The sequence below is a fragment of the Opisthocomus hoazin genome, chromosome W (genome assembly GCF_030867145.1).
Source record: "Opisthocomus hoazin isolate bOpiHoa1 chromosome W, bOpiHoa1.hap1, whole genome shotgun sequence".
In the NCBI taxonomy this organism is placed as follows: Eukaryota; Metazoa; Chordata; class Aves; order Opisthocomiformes; family Opisthocomidae; genus Opisthocomus; species Opisthocomus hoazin.
This window is the reverse complement of record NC_134453.1, coordinates 18,545,457-18,561,939: the sequence shown is the minus strand read 5'-3', so window position 1 is coordinate 18,561,939 and position 16,483 is coordinate 18,545,457. Positions and strand designations below refer to the sequence as shown.

Sequence of the window (16,483 nt, the reverse complement as noted above, 5' to 3'; positions counted from 1 at the left end):
TTTGCAAATCTTCGTAAGTTTGCTCCTAACAGCTTTGACATCCTCTGATGAATCTGTAGAGTCAGAATTGCTGCTCTTACACTATGCTGGGAGATATGTATAAGGGGAAGCAGGTAGTTTTGGCTTAATTAGGACTGGGCAGATTTGTCTCTTGTGGAGCATTTCCCCTAAATTCTCTTGGGTATAAAACAAAGGCGATGTTATAGACATAGTCTATCTATTAATTATTGAATATGGCTCAGCTGTTGCTGAGGAAGTCTTTGATTTTATAGACTGATGGTCCTTGGGGCTTCATCCCATTTCTCATCCTGAACTGCCAAAGTAAATAGCTGAACTGCTATTAAGGAAGCAAAGCGAGTGAACACTGCCAACATCTGCAAAAAGGGGTCAGCTCTGACAGACTGAGAAAGAAGAGGGGTCTTCATACAGCCCCTAAGAACTTGTTACTTTAATGCATAGTTCGGGCACCAACATATTTCATACAATTTTAATTTCTCAGTCTGTTTCTAGAGTTGTCGCTTGGAAGAAATGCTTAAATCAATTCTACTTCCTAGTCCTGAAAAAGTGCAAGGAATTGTTTAACTTTCTTACTAATTTCTTTCTTTTATAGATGCAACTTGCCTCCTATATCTGAGAAATACTTTACAGATGTTGGGGTAAAGACGGATGTCGTGACTGTCAATCCCAGTATAATTACCGAAAGGTCGTTTCTGGCTTTTGTGTTTTCAACTCCTATTGCTTTTCCAAATCTACCTTTCACTAAATTCTGGTATAGAGAATTTTTTTTTCCCAATATTACTTTGAACATGCACTATGAATCATACATTTCATACTGAATTGAAGTTATTCAGTATATAGAATCAGTAACAACATGTCGGATTGTGTTGAACACTTGCACCTGCACATTGATAACAGAAAGTTGGAAGCTGATGAGCTAAAGTCGTAACAGTAGAACCATCCTTCCCCTGGAAGTCCCGTACTGTGCTGGCAAGCCCCAGGCAAATGCGTTGGAGACGTTAGGGTGAAAGCAACTGATTCCCACCCTAAATGCTTAAATAAAGTAGCACACATTGTCATATGTTTTTTAAAAAATGCCAGTTAAACTTTGTGGTCAGGATTGACTGAGTGATTTTAGTTTTAAATTTGTTAATACCGTAATGCCACCTTGCTGACAGGTTTGGGACCATGGGGCTCGTTACTGCTTTCCTTTCTTGCTGGGGGAATGTGTTTCTTTTCTTGAGCAACATAAAATAATTTGCTTGCACTGTGGGTTTCTTTTAAATTTTAGTTAGTCATTTTAGTAATGTTTTTGCTCAGCTTTGGTATTTGACACTTTTTATAGAGTTCTGCACTGCATAGTGCACTATACAGCTAACCGAACCTTGGAAAAATTACACACTTCTCGCAACAAAATGAGAAGTGAGACATGATCAGAAATGTCTACAAAGTTTGTCCACTGTTTAATGAATGTATTTCCAAAAGAGGAGAGAAAATGTATTTTTTATCCCTTGCTTTTTTGCCCTGCATTTCATACTGACACTTTAATTACAAATCTAAATATATTCCCCTTTCAACTATGTCTGTATCAGAAATGTTTCAGTAAAAGCCCAGTGGAGGTTTCTTTTCTGGGGTTCAGACTGAGTTCACGCTGCCATCACTTGCATCCTTTTCCCTTTAGATTTCATAAGCTGGAAAAATGGAGGAAACCCTTCTATGATGTGCTCCAGGTCTACGAGAACGCTTCTGTGCTGCTGCCAGCTTTCTACAACACTCGTAACACGGACGTCTCAATCCGGGTCAAATACATACTGGATGATTTTGAATCTCAGCAAGCTGTTTATTACTTTCATCCCCAGTATCTCATCAACGTCTCGCGCTACTGGCTTGGCCAAGGGGTGCGGGCCAAGCGGATTAGCACTGGACTGATCCTGGTGACTGCTGCCCTGGAGCTCTGTGAAGAGGTCCACCTTTTTGGCTTTTGGGCCTTCCCCATGAACCCCTCAGGGATTTTTATAACTCACCACTACTATGACAATGTGAAACCTTGCCCTGGTTTTCACGCTATGCCCTCAGAAATCTTCAACTTCCTCCACATGCACAGCAAGGGGATCCTGCGGGTTCATACAGGGACCTGTAGCTGCTGCTGACAGGGACACTTCTTCCTCTGATGCAACAGTAGAACAGGAACTCGATGCCTGTGTGTGGTGCAGGAGGTTTTATTACACCCTGAGATTATGCAATAATTTTTTGCTATAAATTTCCTCAAGGCATTGCATCCCATAAGATCTAGGATACCAGCATTTTTCCTACTAGCAGAGTTGGGTCCGTAACAGTATGGGAGAAGCAAAACTCCTCTGTCCCAGGGTATACACTGTCCTGGAAAGCAAGTCAGATAAGAAGCACCTTCCCAATAGGTTTAGGGAGAAACAGAGCACATTAATATAGTTATCATTTCACTGTAGAGAAAAGCACCAAACTTTTGAGGAGGATCAGTGGTGTATAATTTTAGCACAGACTGTATGACTTTACATAGAACTGAGAACCTTGGGGCTTTGCCAGATTTTATTGAAAGCACTGTTCTCTGGCATTTGGGCTTTTGAAAATACTCTTTAGCATTATAGTTTTAAGGGGGAGTATATAACTTCAGGTCTTTGTTCTGTAATGTCACAAAGTATTGCTGAAAAAAAGCAGATAGATGTGAAAGGAATTAATAAGGTCACTTTACGAAATTTTTCAGCCAGGATGGAAGAGAATGTTAAACTCCTGTTCACAGCAACAGGTAACTGTGTTGATCATGGTGTGCAATTGTTTTAGAGTTTCTTTCTTCTTCCTTCTTGTGTCTTATATTTCTGGCCTCCTCTGCTGATCACACTTTCTTTCTCATTTTCTGTAATGCTTTCCTTCTAGCTAATGCATGAGCAGTGTGTGTACTTCCTCCTGCAGTGACCATATCAGCTTCAGGTTGCAGTCCTGATTGAAGAAACTTTCTCCTTCACACTTCTGCAAGCTTTTCTTGGGCTGAACAGCAAGGAGATTACATAGTTATATTTTCTGAGTTGATTTTTTAGTTCAAATATGACAGCATAAGACAGAAAAAAGCATTTCCTCACTGATTTTTGTTGAAGAGTTTGTAAGAGTATCGAATGTTGATTCACTGTTGTACGGGTCAAGTTAAAATACTTCCAGGTATCTGTGATAAGTACTGGCAGGGAATGAAGTTAAAATACAATGACGATACTTTGTGGCTTGAATTATGATGCTTATTTTAAAATTATGCATCTCAAGATGTCAGATGTCTTAATGTGGCATTTTTGTATGTTGAGAGTGTTATTAGGATAGTAAAAGGGCTGTTGTGTTCTTAAAAAAGTATACCAATGTAACTCTGTCAGTTCTGCCAAGCTTATTTTTTCACCTTGTATAGTTAAATTGGCAAGATCCTGATGCAGAAAAGATGCCGTGTATTGCTGGAGTTTATTTTGGCTGCTGAACCGTGTGTAGTAGGCTGCTGGTATATTCGCTTTCATACTGGTATGACTGTGTACACAGGAAGGTGAGGTTTGCTGTTTCAGCTGTGCTGGCATAGTTAAATGAGCAGAGTTTCCTCGTGGAAGTTCTTAGTCTGAAGCACTTGGGCTGTTGTCCAGTGCCTTGTCTTGTCTTGCTTAGATTACAAAATCTTTGATTCTTTGATCCAGGATTTGAAATTTAAAGTGCTATTTCTATATGAGGGATACTTTTTTGGGGGGAGGGGAGAGGGTTTAAATCCAAATCTGGACTTGGATTTTGACTTTGTAATGCATGAATGCACAAAGCTTCTTTTAAAAGCCTCTGTGCTGTGCTGAGAGCTGTGAAAGTTACTCACGCTACAGATAAAACAATCAAAAAGGAAGTGAAGCACAATGGTCACCATTTCAAAAATCCTTACAGACCAGCAGTGACCTGGATGGTATGCGAGAGTGTATTTCCATAACTTTACACTAGACTCCAGAGCTCTGATTACTTTAAAAGCAACCCATATCCTTGATAAAGGTGTCAGTGCTCGCTTGGGAAATACCAGCCAGGGATAGGTGAAGGACCTGTGCTTAAGCTTTATATGTTTGTGGCCCCAGAGAAATCCCCTGATACAAAAATCTGATCTGTCCGAGAAGAAATGCTGTCAGCTGTCTGGTACCACATCCTGAGCTCCGGCTGTAATCCCAGGTCTGTTGATGAGGATATGAAATCTGAGACAGGGAGAGAGAAAATTATAATATTATGGTTTAATCACTGTCTCCTCATGTTATTTAGGAGAATCTCTTAAGAAGTTCCTGAGATCTGCATACACTGGCAATGCAAATTGAGTAGGAAAAACATAACTAGGACTGTTTCTCCTTGTCAGGTCAACAGAGGAGGCTTATGAATCTGCCAGTGCTTTCATCAAAAGGAAGGAAGTATTTAGTCGGAACAGTTTAGCCGCTTGCTTTTGATTTATGAGATCCAACTTTGCTGTTGGACAGATTGGATTAAATGGTGACAGGGCCATTATAATGTTTTAGCATGTTTTCTGTGATTGCAACGGAGTTGTCAAAGCCAGCTCATGAATTGCAAAGGGAGAGGCATGCTGCGTCAGCTCCTCCAGCTGCAATCTTGGGGCGGAGAGGCACCACGGCGAGTAGGTCTGTGATCACCTGGAAAAGCGATGTGAAGGGAATATGAGAGATTGCAACCACTGCTCTAGTCCAGAGCCTTTAGCGCTGTGGAGTAACATGATAGTGACGACAGATGAAGCCTCACAGCTTGCGACGGCCAGGAGTAGCTCCCCTAGTCCCTGACAAAAGCTGCCCCCATTGCAGCCTTGCCTGGCAATAGGTTAAAGGTGATGTTCACTCAAGATGGTTAGGTGTTCACTCGAGATGGTTGGGTGTAGTAGGCTGAAGGAAATCAACTCTAAGAATAGTCCAGTCTGGGGAGGTTTGGTGAATCAGTAGAAGAAACATTGCTCAGATCTTGAAGACAAAACCACTGGTGGTGGCGCAGCTCCGTGGGTGGACGACCTGTGCTCGGCTTTACATGGCAGGGAGCAGCAGTCTCTGGTCTGTGTGTGAGGGAAACCGGGATGGATATAATGCTGAAATGTGGAGCGAGAGGGAAGCTGTCCCCTTTAATCTTCTGAGGCCTGGTGGCTTGTCAGCAAAGCTCTGATTGCAGAGAGCCCAAGCTTGGGTAGTGAAAATGGTCCTTTCCCCCATCTCACTTGCATCTGAGCGCGCAGAGAACTTTGGAGCTTTTATACATATATGAAGAAGGAAACAGAGAAATTCAGCAATCCCTAAGGGCCACATTCCCCAGGAAATTCTGGAGTGAGCTGAGGTTTTAGGAATAAAGCAGTCAGTGTTTATGCTTAGAGCCTTTTCCAAAATCCAGTGAATCACAGAATCACAGAATAGTAGGGGTTGGAAGGGACCTCTGTGGGTCATCTAGTCCAACCCTCCTGCCGAAGCAGGGTCACCTACAGCAGGCTGCACAGGACCTTGAAGGCTGTGGATAGTTTGGTGTACTTCAGAGCAAGCTTCCAGAAACAAGCCCCGATCATGGGCAGGAAGAACAGCCTCTTGTTTCTTACTCACTTGATTTCAGATACACTTTTTAAAATATTGTAGATATGGTGCAGTAGCAATACTGTGTTTTTAAAGGTGTGCATAAAGAACAAACTTATCTGGAAGCAGAAATGTTGTGACTGTCGCTTTTCCTTCCAGATTTTGGCACTTTTCATCTTTTCAAATTCATCTATGCAAAACATTTCATCGTGGTAGTGTAAATCACCATAACAAATCACAAATGAAACCTCTGTACCCAACTGTAAGTATGTGAATTCCACGCCTCGAGAAAAAAGGTGTTTTTCTGCTTGCTTTAAAATGCCAGTGCGGAATTCATCAGTGATAGGACTGTGTTCAAGGCAGGATTCAGCCCATACCCTTTAAAGCCGGCACAATGTTTGTATTTGGCTTAAATAGAAAAAAACATCAGGTCCCATGCTTGTAAGTCAAGCCAATAACCGCATCTCCCAAAAAACCCTCCCAGACTCTTCTCATTTTATGTCTTACTATCATCCTGTCTAATGTGGGTGAGGCTGCTGGGCATCCCAGTGTTGTCTGCATGGTGTTCAAAATCAACAAGCAATTGTACTTAAGTGCTTTTTAAAATAAACTTAAGGGAAATCCAAAGGTAAGCTAGGTGTTAGAATGAGGGAGCCTGAGTCCTGGGCTGTCAGCACCTCCAACGCTTCCCGGAGCCCTGAGCATCTGAGAAATGTCAGAAATGTGGGACTGGGCCATAGTGGGAAACTTGGAGAGAGACTAGCCTGCCTCAGCGCTTCAAGGATTGAAAGTTGTAAACATGTTACCGACATGTCTGATTTTCCCTTTAGAAGCCATACGTGTTCTCCATGTTTGAGCTTTGGGTAAGTTGATGTACGTTTTTAACTGTACTAATCACTGTAAAATGTGTTAGCATGTAAAATAGTGATGAGTTAATACAGCAAAATCAGATACTGTGTTGACTGCCGAGTTTCAGCATCCGTGCAAGGACAGGAACGACTCTCACACACACACTGATACAATGCACAGTCGGTTCCTTTATTATTCCGCTTGTGCGGTTATATACATTTTCCATATCTGTACACTCGATTACGCTTATTTGGATAGGCTACAGACATAAATCACACGCTGTTCACATGCCCCACATTCCCTTATGATTGGTAACTATGCACTAACGCCAAGAGCAACAGACTGCCTCCACGTTCTTGAACACATCTTGTTTTTGCTAACCCACACCATGTGCACTATCAGAACTTTCGCAATGGCTATTCTTAGCTGTCTTTTCCAGCGGCCTGTTCAATTATGCTGTTTTGCTTAAGCGGCCTAGTCGTGCTAATTCTCAAGCTACATCGAACCCAGCATCTCCCCCTTTTTCTTTTCAAAAAAAAAAGCTAAGCTATCTTATCATTGCCTTAAAAACATTTGCTCAATTTGCGTTGCTTGCATCACAAAAATTTTCTTCGCAGTTACCTCTAGTGCCTTTTGTGTTATGCGTATTATACATGGGACCAACATAATCACTGCCATAATCATTACAACAATAAGCAATAACATTTTGATTAGTGACATTAACCAGCCAGAAATTCCCCATCTGTTTCCTGCTGCATCAAATACTTCCGCAGCCCAAATAAATCAGAATGCAGATACAATAGTCTAAAGGCAGAACCCGGAAAACTTACCAAACCAGAAGATGCAAAGGCAGTTACTTAGTCCAGACAAATCCATTAGATCACAAAAACCAAATCAGTCCATCAGGTCACATAAATACAAACACCATAACATAAAATCACACATTTATGGTCGCGACCACACACACACACACACACACAGAGGCACACCAAGTTTTCAACATAAATCCAAATATTACAAAGACTTATGAACAGACAGCAGGCAGGCAACAAAAGTGATACTGGAAGAATGCCTTTGTCTTATTAATAGTCCCTGCTCAGAACTTTTTGGTCCAGTGATCAGAGGTTCTCCCCGAGAATCCCTCGGTGCTGGCTGGAGGTCCTGCGATTCCTGGGACCATTGATGTTCAAGAGCAGGGTCCTACCTGGGTACCCAAACTCTACTACCAGAAAGGAGCAAAATAATTCACTCTCCAGAACTTAACCCCGGAGCCCTAGAAAGCAGGCACTCATATTGACACTTGTCAGATAGTACAGATAACAGCTATACATCGTTAGGATGTAGCATCTTTGTTAACCGGGCCCACTGTCTTTTTATCACCTCCCCTTCTTCTTCTGTGTTCATTCAAGATAGGTTTGATCCATTTTGCCAGCAACCACTCCGTCTGTCCATTATCTGTAGAAACACAAGCATATCCCCTCCCCCAAGTGAGTAGTCGTACTGGACCTTCCCAAACCCCTTTATCCGGGCGGAATAGCGTTGCTAACACCACATCATTGTCATAGACATTTTTGTTTGTTCCCCTGTGCCGAATAGCTCGAGGGTCACTATGACCTCCTCTAACATTCAACCAGTTCAGGACAAAAAGGGTTTTGTGTAGACAGTCTATCGGGGATTGCTCTCCCCCCTTTTTTAAAATATTTAAATGATCTTTTAGTAAGCGATGGGAATGCTCAACAATAGCTTGACCGGTGGAGTTGTATGGGATGCCCCGTACATTCTTAACACCCCACCGCTGAAGGAAACGGGCCACCACCTGAGACCTGTAGGCTGGGCCATTATCATTTTTAATTTGTTCAGGTACTCCCAACACAGCAAAGGCTTGCGCCCAATGTCGTTGCATTGCTTTGGCATTGGTAGAAGTAGCTGCTGTTGCCCAGATGGCAGCCGAACACGTATCGACAGAGACATGGATGTGCTTCAAACGCCCAAACTGGGGGAACTCGGTCACATCGGTTTGCCAAAGTTGTCTGGGCTGTAGACCTCGAGGATTTACACCACCATCCTGTATAGGAGTGAGTCTCGCACAGTCAGGGCAGGCTGCAACAATAGCACGCACGTCTGCTTTAGATAATGAAAACTGTCGTTGCAGCGCCGCCGCAGACTGATGGAAAAAATCATGCGCTGCTCGTGCACCATCAAAGCTTGTGGACAGTTGTACGGGAGTGGCTGTCACTAGTTGGTCCGCACGGTGGTTGCCTTCTGTTAGGCCCCCAGGAATGGAAGTATGACTTCTAATATGAGCTACAAATAGTGGTTCTTGCTGCTTTTGAAGCATGTGCCATAACTGAGTTATGGCACTGAACAGCAATGGGTTTTGTATCTTACCGATAAATGCAAAATGTAACCTTTGTACGATACCAATGACATATAGTGAGTCAATCACAATATTAAGAGGTTGTTGAGGCCACCGTTTCAATACTTCCACTACTGCTAAAAGTTCTAAAATTTGAGCAGATCCTTCCGCCACAAGCGTGTGCGAGTACCAGTAGCCATGTAGTTGCCACACAAACCCAGCACGCTTCGATTTGCTGCTCGCATCCGTAAACGCTGTCAATGCGTCTAGCGGGCAAGCCGTCACAATATTCCGTGGCAACAACCGTAAACATGTCTTAAACAATGGGTGACGCGGGTAGTGATTATCTATTACAAACGGTTGGTTCAATATGGCCGCCGCAAATTCATCATTGGTTTGATAAAACTGTGCGACCAATTGGGATGTAAGTGGCATTATTACTTGGTGTGGTACAGCTCCAGCAATAATTTTTGCTCCTTGGCATCCTTTATGGATTATAGCCGCAATAGCCACAATCCTTGTGGTCACAGTTCGTTTGAAATGGCTAGGACCGAAAATCCATTCCAGGATGCATAATGGGTCTGATTGTTGCTCCCGCCATTGAGCCAATATCCCAATGATCTCTTCCTGAGAATCATAGATATATAACTGGATCGGGGAGCCTTCAAGTATTCGGGAGATAGAACCGTGTGAAATCTTCTGTGCGATAATTTGAAGTGCTGCCTCTGCTGGTTGTGTTAATTGGCGTGATTCGTGAGGATCCTTTCCGTCCTGCAATAGTTCATACAGGGGCTGTAAATCCGTATTGGTTATTCCACAAACGTTCCGAATCCATTGAAGGTCTCCCACCAACTTTTGGACATCATTAAGGGTTTTGACGTTGTCAGCACGTATAGTCAACTTTTGCGGCCTAATCACGGTTTCAGTTAAAGTCATGCCCAAATATTTCCATCGGGGTTGTCGTTGAATCTTTTCAGGAGCCACCACTAAACCCAAATCTTCCAACATCCCCTTTAATTCAAGAACAATGTCATCTTGGATTGGACATCGTGAGGCCAATAATAAGTCATCCATGTAATGATACAAAATTAGTTCCTGATGAGATCGTCGGAAAGGTTCCAGCGCCAAATCCACATACCATTGCCACATTGTTGGTGAGTTTTTCATACCTTGTGGTAGCACTACCCATTGGTACCGCTTCGTGGGTGATGCTCTGTTAATGGCGGGTACTGTAAACGCAAACTTTTCACAATCATCCGGATGTAACAGGATGGTAAAAAAGCAATCCTTCAAATCTAGAATCAGGATATCCCATTGTTCAGGTATCATAGCTGGCGACGGTAGTCCGGGTTGTAGCGGCCCCATATCCTGCATTACTGCATTAAGTGCTCTTAGGTCTTGTAAGAGTCTCCATTTTCCAGACTTTTTCAGAATGGTAAACACAGGAGTATTCCAAGGACTAGTGGACGGGACCAAGTGCCCCAACTTCACTTGTTCATCCACCAATTCTTGGAGATGGGCGAGCTTTTCAGTAGACAGCGGCCATTGGTCCACCCAGATCGGCTTTTTTGTCAACCACGTGAGCTTCAGTGTAGGCCTGGATGCGCTCGCTTCAATGGCCGCTGTCAAAAAGGCGTCTGAATGACACAACCCCATTGTGATAATACGTCTCTGCCTAATAGCCAAATAGTAGTATTCAAGACATAAGGGCATGCTTGTGCCAGCAACTTACCATCTTGGTCTACAAAGGTAATGAACTCAGTACTCATTTGTGTCGCTGTTGCACGACCGATTCCTGTCACCATGCCCGACACTACCGTCAATGGCCATGACTCTGGCCATTGGGCCTTCGGGATTACAGTAACATCCTCTCCGGAGTCTAACAACATTTTCTGGTCTTTTAGTACAATGCCGTTCGGTCCTTTAATAGTGATCTTTCTTATGGGCTGTTCTGTGGAAAGAGATTGTACGAATGCCACCAAGGGGGGTCCACTTGAGCCAAAGGCGTCACTTCCCCTATAGTTAGGGTCAGTTGGGGGGACCTGAGCAATAAAAGGAATCAGTTGGGCAACCTTTCTGCCTCGTTTGATGGTCAATGGTGGCGTGAATACCTTTAACGTAATCCCTATTGGGCCTGTGAAATCTGCATCAATTACCCACGGTAGGACAAAAATTCCCTGTCTAGATGCAGAAGATCGCCCCACCAACAATGCACTCAGCCCATGGCCTAAAGGTCCTGTGGCTACTGAGGGAACGACATGCACCTTATCATCTTCTATAGTGATGTCTTGTCCCACGGCCAGATCGACTCCTGCGGAGCCGCTTGTGGCGGCTCGGAGCTCGTCGAGGCAGCCATAGCTGTGGGGAACTTTCTTGTCCTGTGCCCCCCATCCTGGCGCTGCTCTGCCCGTTTCCCGACAGGGGGGTACCATCCTTTTTAAACTGCGACCTGCATTGAGCTGCTTTATGCCCAAACTTGTCACATCTATGGCATGTCCCTACAAATTCGTCAGCCACCACCTTTTGCTTCTTGATCTGAGGACAGTTTCTTTTGTAATGGTCTTCCTCTCCGCAAATAAGACAACCAGTTTTTGCTTTAACACCTCAATCCCATTTCCCCGTTTGCATGGCAGGTCGTAAAGCAGCGGCCATGTGTTCTGGCCTTCTCCCTTTCCCCCACTAAGCGAGGTAATTGGGAACAAGCCTCCACGTACTGACTAAGGGTAGACCCACTAGGTAGGGATGCAATTATCTGTTGACATTGAGTGTTGGCATTTTGAAAAGCTAAATCCTTTCCTACTGCACCTTTTGCTTCACTTGGCAGATTTGGTGCCGCATCTAATGCTTCCTTTAATCGGTCTATAAAGTGCATGTACGGCTCATCAGGACCCTGACGAATCTGCGTATAAGGTAATACAGGCTGCCCAATCTGTGGTAACTCAGTTAAAGCGGCCAGGGCTAAGCTCTGTGACTGTTGCAATATTCGAGGGTGTAGCGCTGCTTGAGCTGTCCCGTCGCGGAAAGCGCCAGTGCCCATGAGCTGGTCTAGTGTAACTACACGTAAAGGATCATCGGCACCTAGGTGAAGGTTTTGCATCATTGCAACCTCACATTTATCCCGCCACTTATCCTTCCACAACATAAAGGCAGTGTGGGGCAACACCAATTATAACAAGGCTCGGGCATCAGCTGGCACTAATATCTGATTTTTGAAAGAGGTGGTAACCAATGTCATAACTTGCTTGTTATCCAAACCATAGTTCATTATGGTTTTTTGTAACTGACTCACTGTTTTCCAGTCAAAAGGAGCCCATATCCGTTGATTCCCCTGCGTAAACACCGGGAATGCTGTTAAACTGTTTGGTAGCGTTTGTCCTTCAATTACAGCATTTTCTATTACCCCCCTCCATTGTTGTCCCATATTAAAATTAGGGTCGCGTATCGGGGGCGTCCCGTCTCCACTCCGACTTCCAGCGGCCACACCACCCCCCTCTGTACCGCCGGGTCCCTGCAGACCACACCCACCGCGCGTGCAATCAAGCTTTTGAACACCGGATGCCCCCCCTCCTTGCTCTCTCCACTTCACGCCCCTCTTCCACGCCTCATGATTGTCATCCCCCACCCCCTTACCATATTTACTGCGTAAATAGTGATCAGCATCAGCTAAGCTCATTTCCCCGTCTTCCAGCATCAGCCTAACCCAGCGCCATTGCGAATCTTCTGGTGGCTTACTTTCATTAATACTTCCATTACTTGACCCCCCTGAAATCACCTCCTCCATCCCGTCCAACTCCCCACATATGTGCTGCTCGACGGCTCGCAAACCGTCTGTTATGGCCTCGTGAGCCTTTCGATATGCCTGTTTAATCGTGGCGTTACGGGATCCTTTATCTAGTTGTTGCATCTCGTCCAACAGCTTTGTCATTTGATCCTGTTGCTTTCTCAATGTGTCCGTAAGTTCACTTTTATGAATCTTTGGGTATAATAGCAATGTTGCGCCTTCGGGCGAGTCAGTATCCATTTCTTGAAAATCAGAGTCCGGAAGCGGCACATTCTCTGGCAGTGGTGGAGCTGTAGGTGGCACTGGTGCCCAGTCTCCCAATTCAATACTCGGTCCTCCCTAAAACTCCGTTTCACTAGGACGAACGGGATAAGTGCAAGGCGCCATACAGGGATCTTGACAGTCTCCAGCAGGTTGACTGATTGCATAAACAGCTCTTGCGGCGGCTGCAGCCACAGTAGCATCGTCCTTCATATCAGCAATCATATTTTTAACAGCTCGGAAAACAGGGGCTAATTGCCGTGCCTCTTTGTTTCCGACCTGCACAGAGGCCCACAAGTCCATCCCAACTCTGTGCCACGCATCCGGATCGAACAGCTGATCCATTGTTATCAGCTTTCGGCGGCGGCACCATAATAATAGTCCCGATGTGTCTCCTTTAGTTAACTTAGCGTTGTTTCAATCTGCCAATTCCAACAGGCTTTTCAGTGCCGTGCTTTCTGACGCTGATACAGTGGAACCCATGCTGCCGATGTTCATGCCCCCCCCAGCGTGCCATGGATCCGCTCCTGCCTTTCTCGGGCAGCCCGGCTTACCTCGCCAGCCGGCAGTCCCCTGCGTTCTTCGGCTGCGATAAATCCGTAGGGTCACCACAATGCCGAGTTTCAGCATCTGTGCAAGGACAGGAACAACTCACACACACACTGATACAATGCACAGTCGGTTCCTTTATTCTCCTGCTTGTGCAGTTATATACATTTTCCATATCTGTACACTCGATTACGCTTATTTGGATAGGCTACAGACATAAATCATAGGCTGTTCACATGCCCCACATTCCCTTATAATTGGAAACTATGCACTACGCCAAGAGCAACAGACTGCGTCCACGTTCTTGAACACATCTTGTTTTTGCTAACCCACACCATGTGCACTATCAGAACTTTCTCAATGGCTATTCTTAGCTGTCTTTTCCAGCGGCCTGTTCAATTATGCTGTTTTGCTTAAGCGGCCTAGTCGTGCTAATTCTCAAGCTACATCGACCCCAACAGTTGACTAGTTCTCGAAAATGTCTGTTCTACCTGAAACTGATGGACCGAGACACTGAAGTATCTCCAGTGCTCCATACGGCTTATGAAGACTCTGGTTACTGCCCATTTTAGCAGTGGGGAGCAAGCAGAATTAAATTCATCCTTGTTTGTTAACCTTGTGTTGACCAAGTGATACATGTTTATGTGTGGCACTAGGGCCTGTCCTCTTAGAGGTGAGGAAAACTGCCTCTAACCACTCTATTTGGACAGGACATGGTGATTTTTGCTTCATTTCTGGGTCCTCCTTATGGGCAACCATGAGGTCCCTGATCAAACCACTGCCATGTAAATTGTATTGAACAACTGCTGCCTGTTCAATACGTCCCCCATTTTCACATGGTGGAAAACAGAAGCTTAGTTTGGAAATACTGGAGAAAAGCTGTGTGTCTTCACACGAGGGGAGCTTGGGCTGTTACAAAAGTAAAGTTTGTTTCATGTTTGTTATTTCTGTAAGGTGGTGATGGTGGGGCTGGAGAAATCCAAGCGGAGTCATAGTAGTTTCATGCTGATGTTGATCCCTTGTGTCCATTGACTTGCCTTTCTTTTTTCACCCTTCCACCCTGTAATTTTTGCTTATTGTTTCTGTAGCTGTATTATGGTTGTAATAGAAAGCCTATCAATTGATGTAAGCCATAACTAAACCAGTAATCAGGGTATTTTTTTGGTCTGTGTCACTGTGTTTGAAAGATTATTTAATTCTATTGAATAAACCACTTCAACAGTTTTATGGGAAAGGCAATCTTTGGGCCACTTTTTGTGCCTTCAGTAACTCATTTTGTATTTTCTGCTGTTCTGTGTCTCTGAACAGAGAGTGTTGGAAGCTCAGCTGATAGAAATTGGTTCGTATAACTAGAGAATACCACTGTAGAATTATATGGTGATATAATATCATACACGTATACAGGTAAGTACAAGTATCTATAGGTCTATATGTTGATATAAATTGAAAATTTAGTCTTTTGATCACTGGGTGTTCAATGTTATGTTCTGGTTTGTAGCCTGCAATGTGTATGGGCACAGTAAGGTAATTTATTACTAGAAATAGCAATCTGCAGACAGGCAAGCTTTGAAAAGCCTCTGCAATCCCTGGGTTTTGCCTGGTTATGCCTTCCTAACAGCTCTGACCTTTACTGTCCTCACCCTTTACATATACTCATCTTCCTTGGATCCGGTCTATCTTATGTAGCTGCAGCCTTGAAGCTTACACTTCCATCAATATTCTCAGTATAAGGAGAATAAAAACATAAATGTAAAAATATTTGTGGCAATATAAAATAGCAGATGAAACAACCATATGTTTTTTGAAAATGGGTATTTTTCTGTGGCATTCTATTGTTCCTATAAACTGAAATAGGAGTAAGTAGTAGAAATACTATGATCTTGCTTTTACCACTGGTATAAGGAAAATGTAAATGGCTTTGAAGATGCAGAGCTGTGGTGAGTGCCGGAGGAATCAGTTCTCGTTCTTGCTGACATTAAAACTGATGGATGTACTTCCTTCCCCCAGATGCTTGTGATTATTGTTAGTGATTATTCAATCGAGAAGAGGAAACATGTGGAGAGGGAAAAATGAATAGACGAATTGACACTGGATGATATAATTGCTGTCTGTCACATTGCAAATTGCTCAGCTAAGCAAGCAATCAGAGAATGGTTCACTTCCTAAAGACTGCAGCATCCGTCATTTTCCTTGTGGCGTTTGCAGCCTTTCCTCTGAGAAAGTCTCAATAAAAGGCCATAGGGAGTTACAGATATGTTTCACCGCAGTCTGTCTCTGACAGTGCCCAGGAGTGGATAATTAGGGAAAGAGCAGAAGAAATAGTGAAAGTAATGAATGGCCCTTCTGCTGGTATTCCCTCAAAGTTGTACCCACAGTTTGTATTTTTGGTCTCAGCAATGCTGTGTGGTACTGGCTGTCACATTTTAGCTGTGATAAAGTGATGCCTGTTGCTTTTGTGAAATGCTGCCTTCTCCTGAGAGCACCCAGCAAGATGCCTTTGGGTTGTGAGTCCTGCTAGGTGGAGCCGGGGCAGATACTGACCTCCCTTCTTCCACCACAGGCATAACCTCTTGGAATAAAAGCTTTATGTGTCTCTATTTATCTTTTTTCCCTTTTTTTTTCCCAATCAGCTCTAGAGCTGTGATCAGTGCTGCTAACCAAGATCTGCTCCTGGATGGTGAAGTGCTAGCAGTCGGCTAATTTTTATCACTTAGTTGTTTTCTTGTTCTAAGGCTTCAATTGTCTCTATGTTCTCCTGATGGGTCTGGCTAGAGGAATAAACCATTTAAATCCATAAACGAGCTATTGTTCATCACAGAGAGGGAAAATATTTCATTAAGTGCTTATGACTGCTGCCGCGGGCACCTTTTCAAGGTGGATGAGACACTCTGGTTACAAGGATGTCAGTGCCAAATCTTCCTACGTGTAGAAACTCAGACCCCACTATTTTTTTTTCTATGCCTGGAAACTATTGAGTTAGCAAGTTCAGGTCTTAACCAAGGTTTGGGAGCGTGAGTATGTTATTGAAGGTGGGATGTGGAAAACAGATGGCTATGTAGACCCTGGAGACAACAATACAGACCTCAAATCCCACCACTGAATTAGCAGAAA

At 43.9% G+C, this 16,483-nt stretch overlaps 1 protein-coding gene across 1 annotated transcript in view; it reads left to right on the top strand.

Annotated features, from left to right (window-relative positions):
* The window catches only part of LOC104335584 (alpha-2,8-sialyltransferase 8E), a 73,094-nt gene extending 65,609 nt beyond the window's left edge, over positions 1-7,485 (top strand). The window contains exons 7-8 of the mRNA XM_009941328.2: positions 611-703; positions 1,679-7,485. Of these exons, the coding sequence (XP_009939630.2) occupies positions 611-703; positions 1,679-2,147 (562 nt within the window). The 3' untranslated portion in view covers positions 2,148-7,485. The remainder of the gene's footprint in view (positions 1-610; positions 704-1,678) is intronic.
* The last annotated feature ends 8,998 nt before the right edge of the window (positions 7,486-16,483 follow it).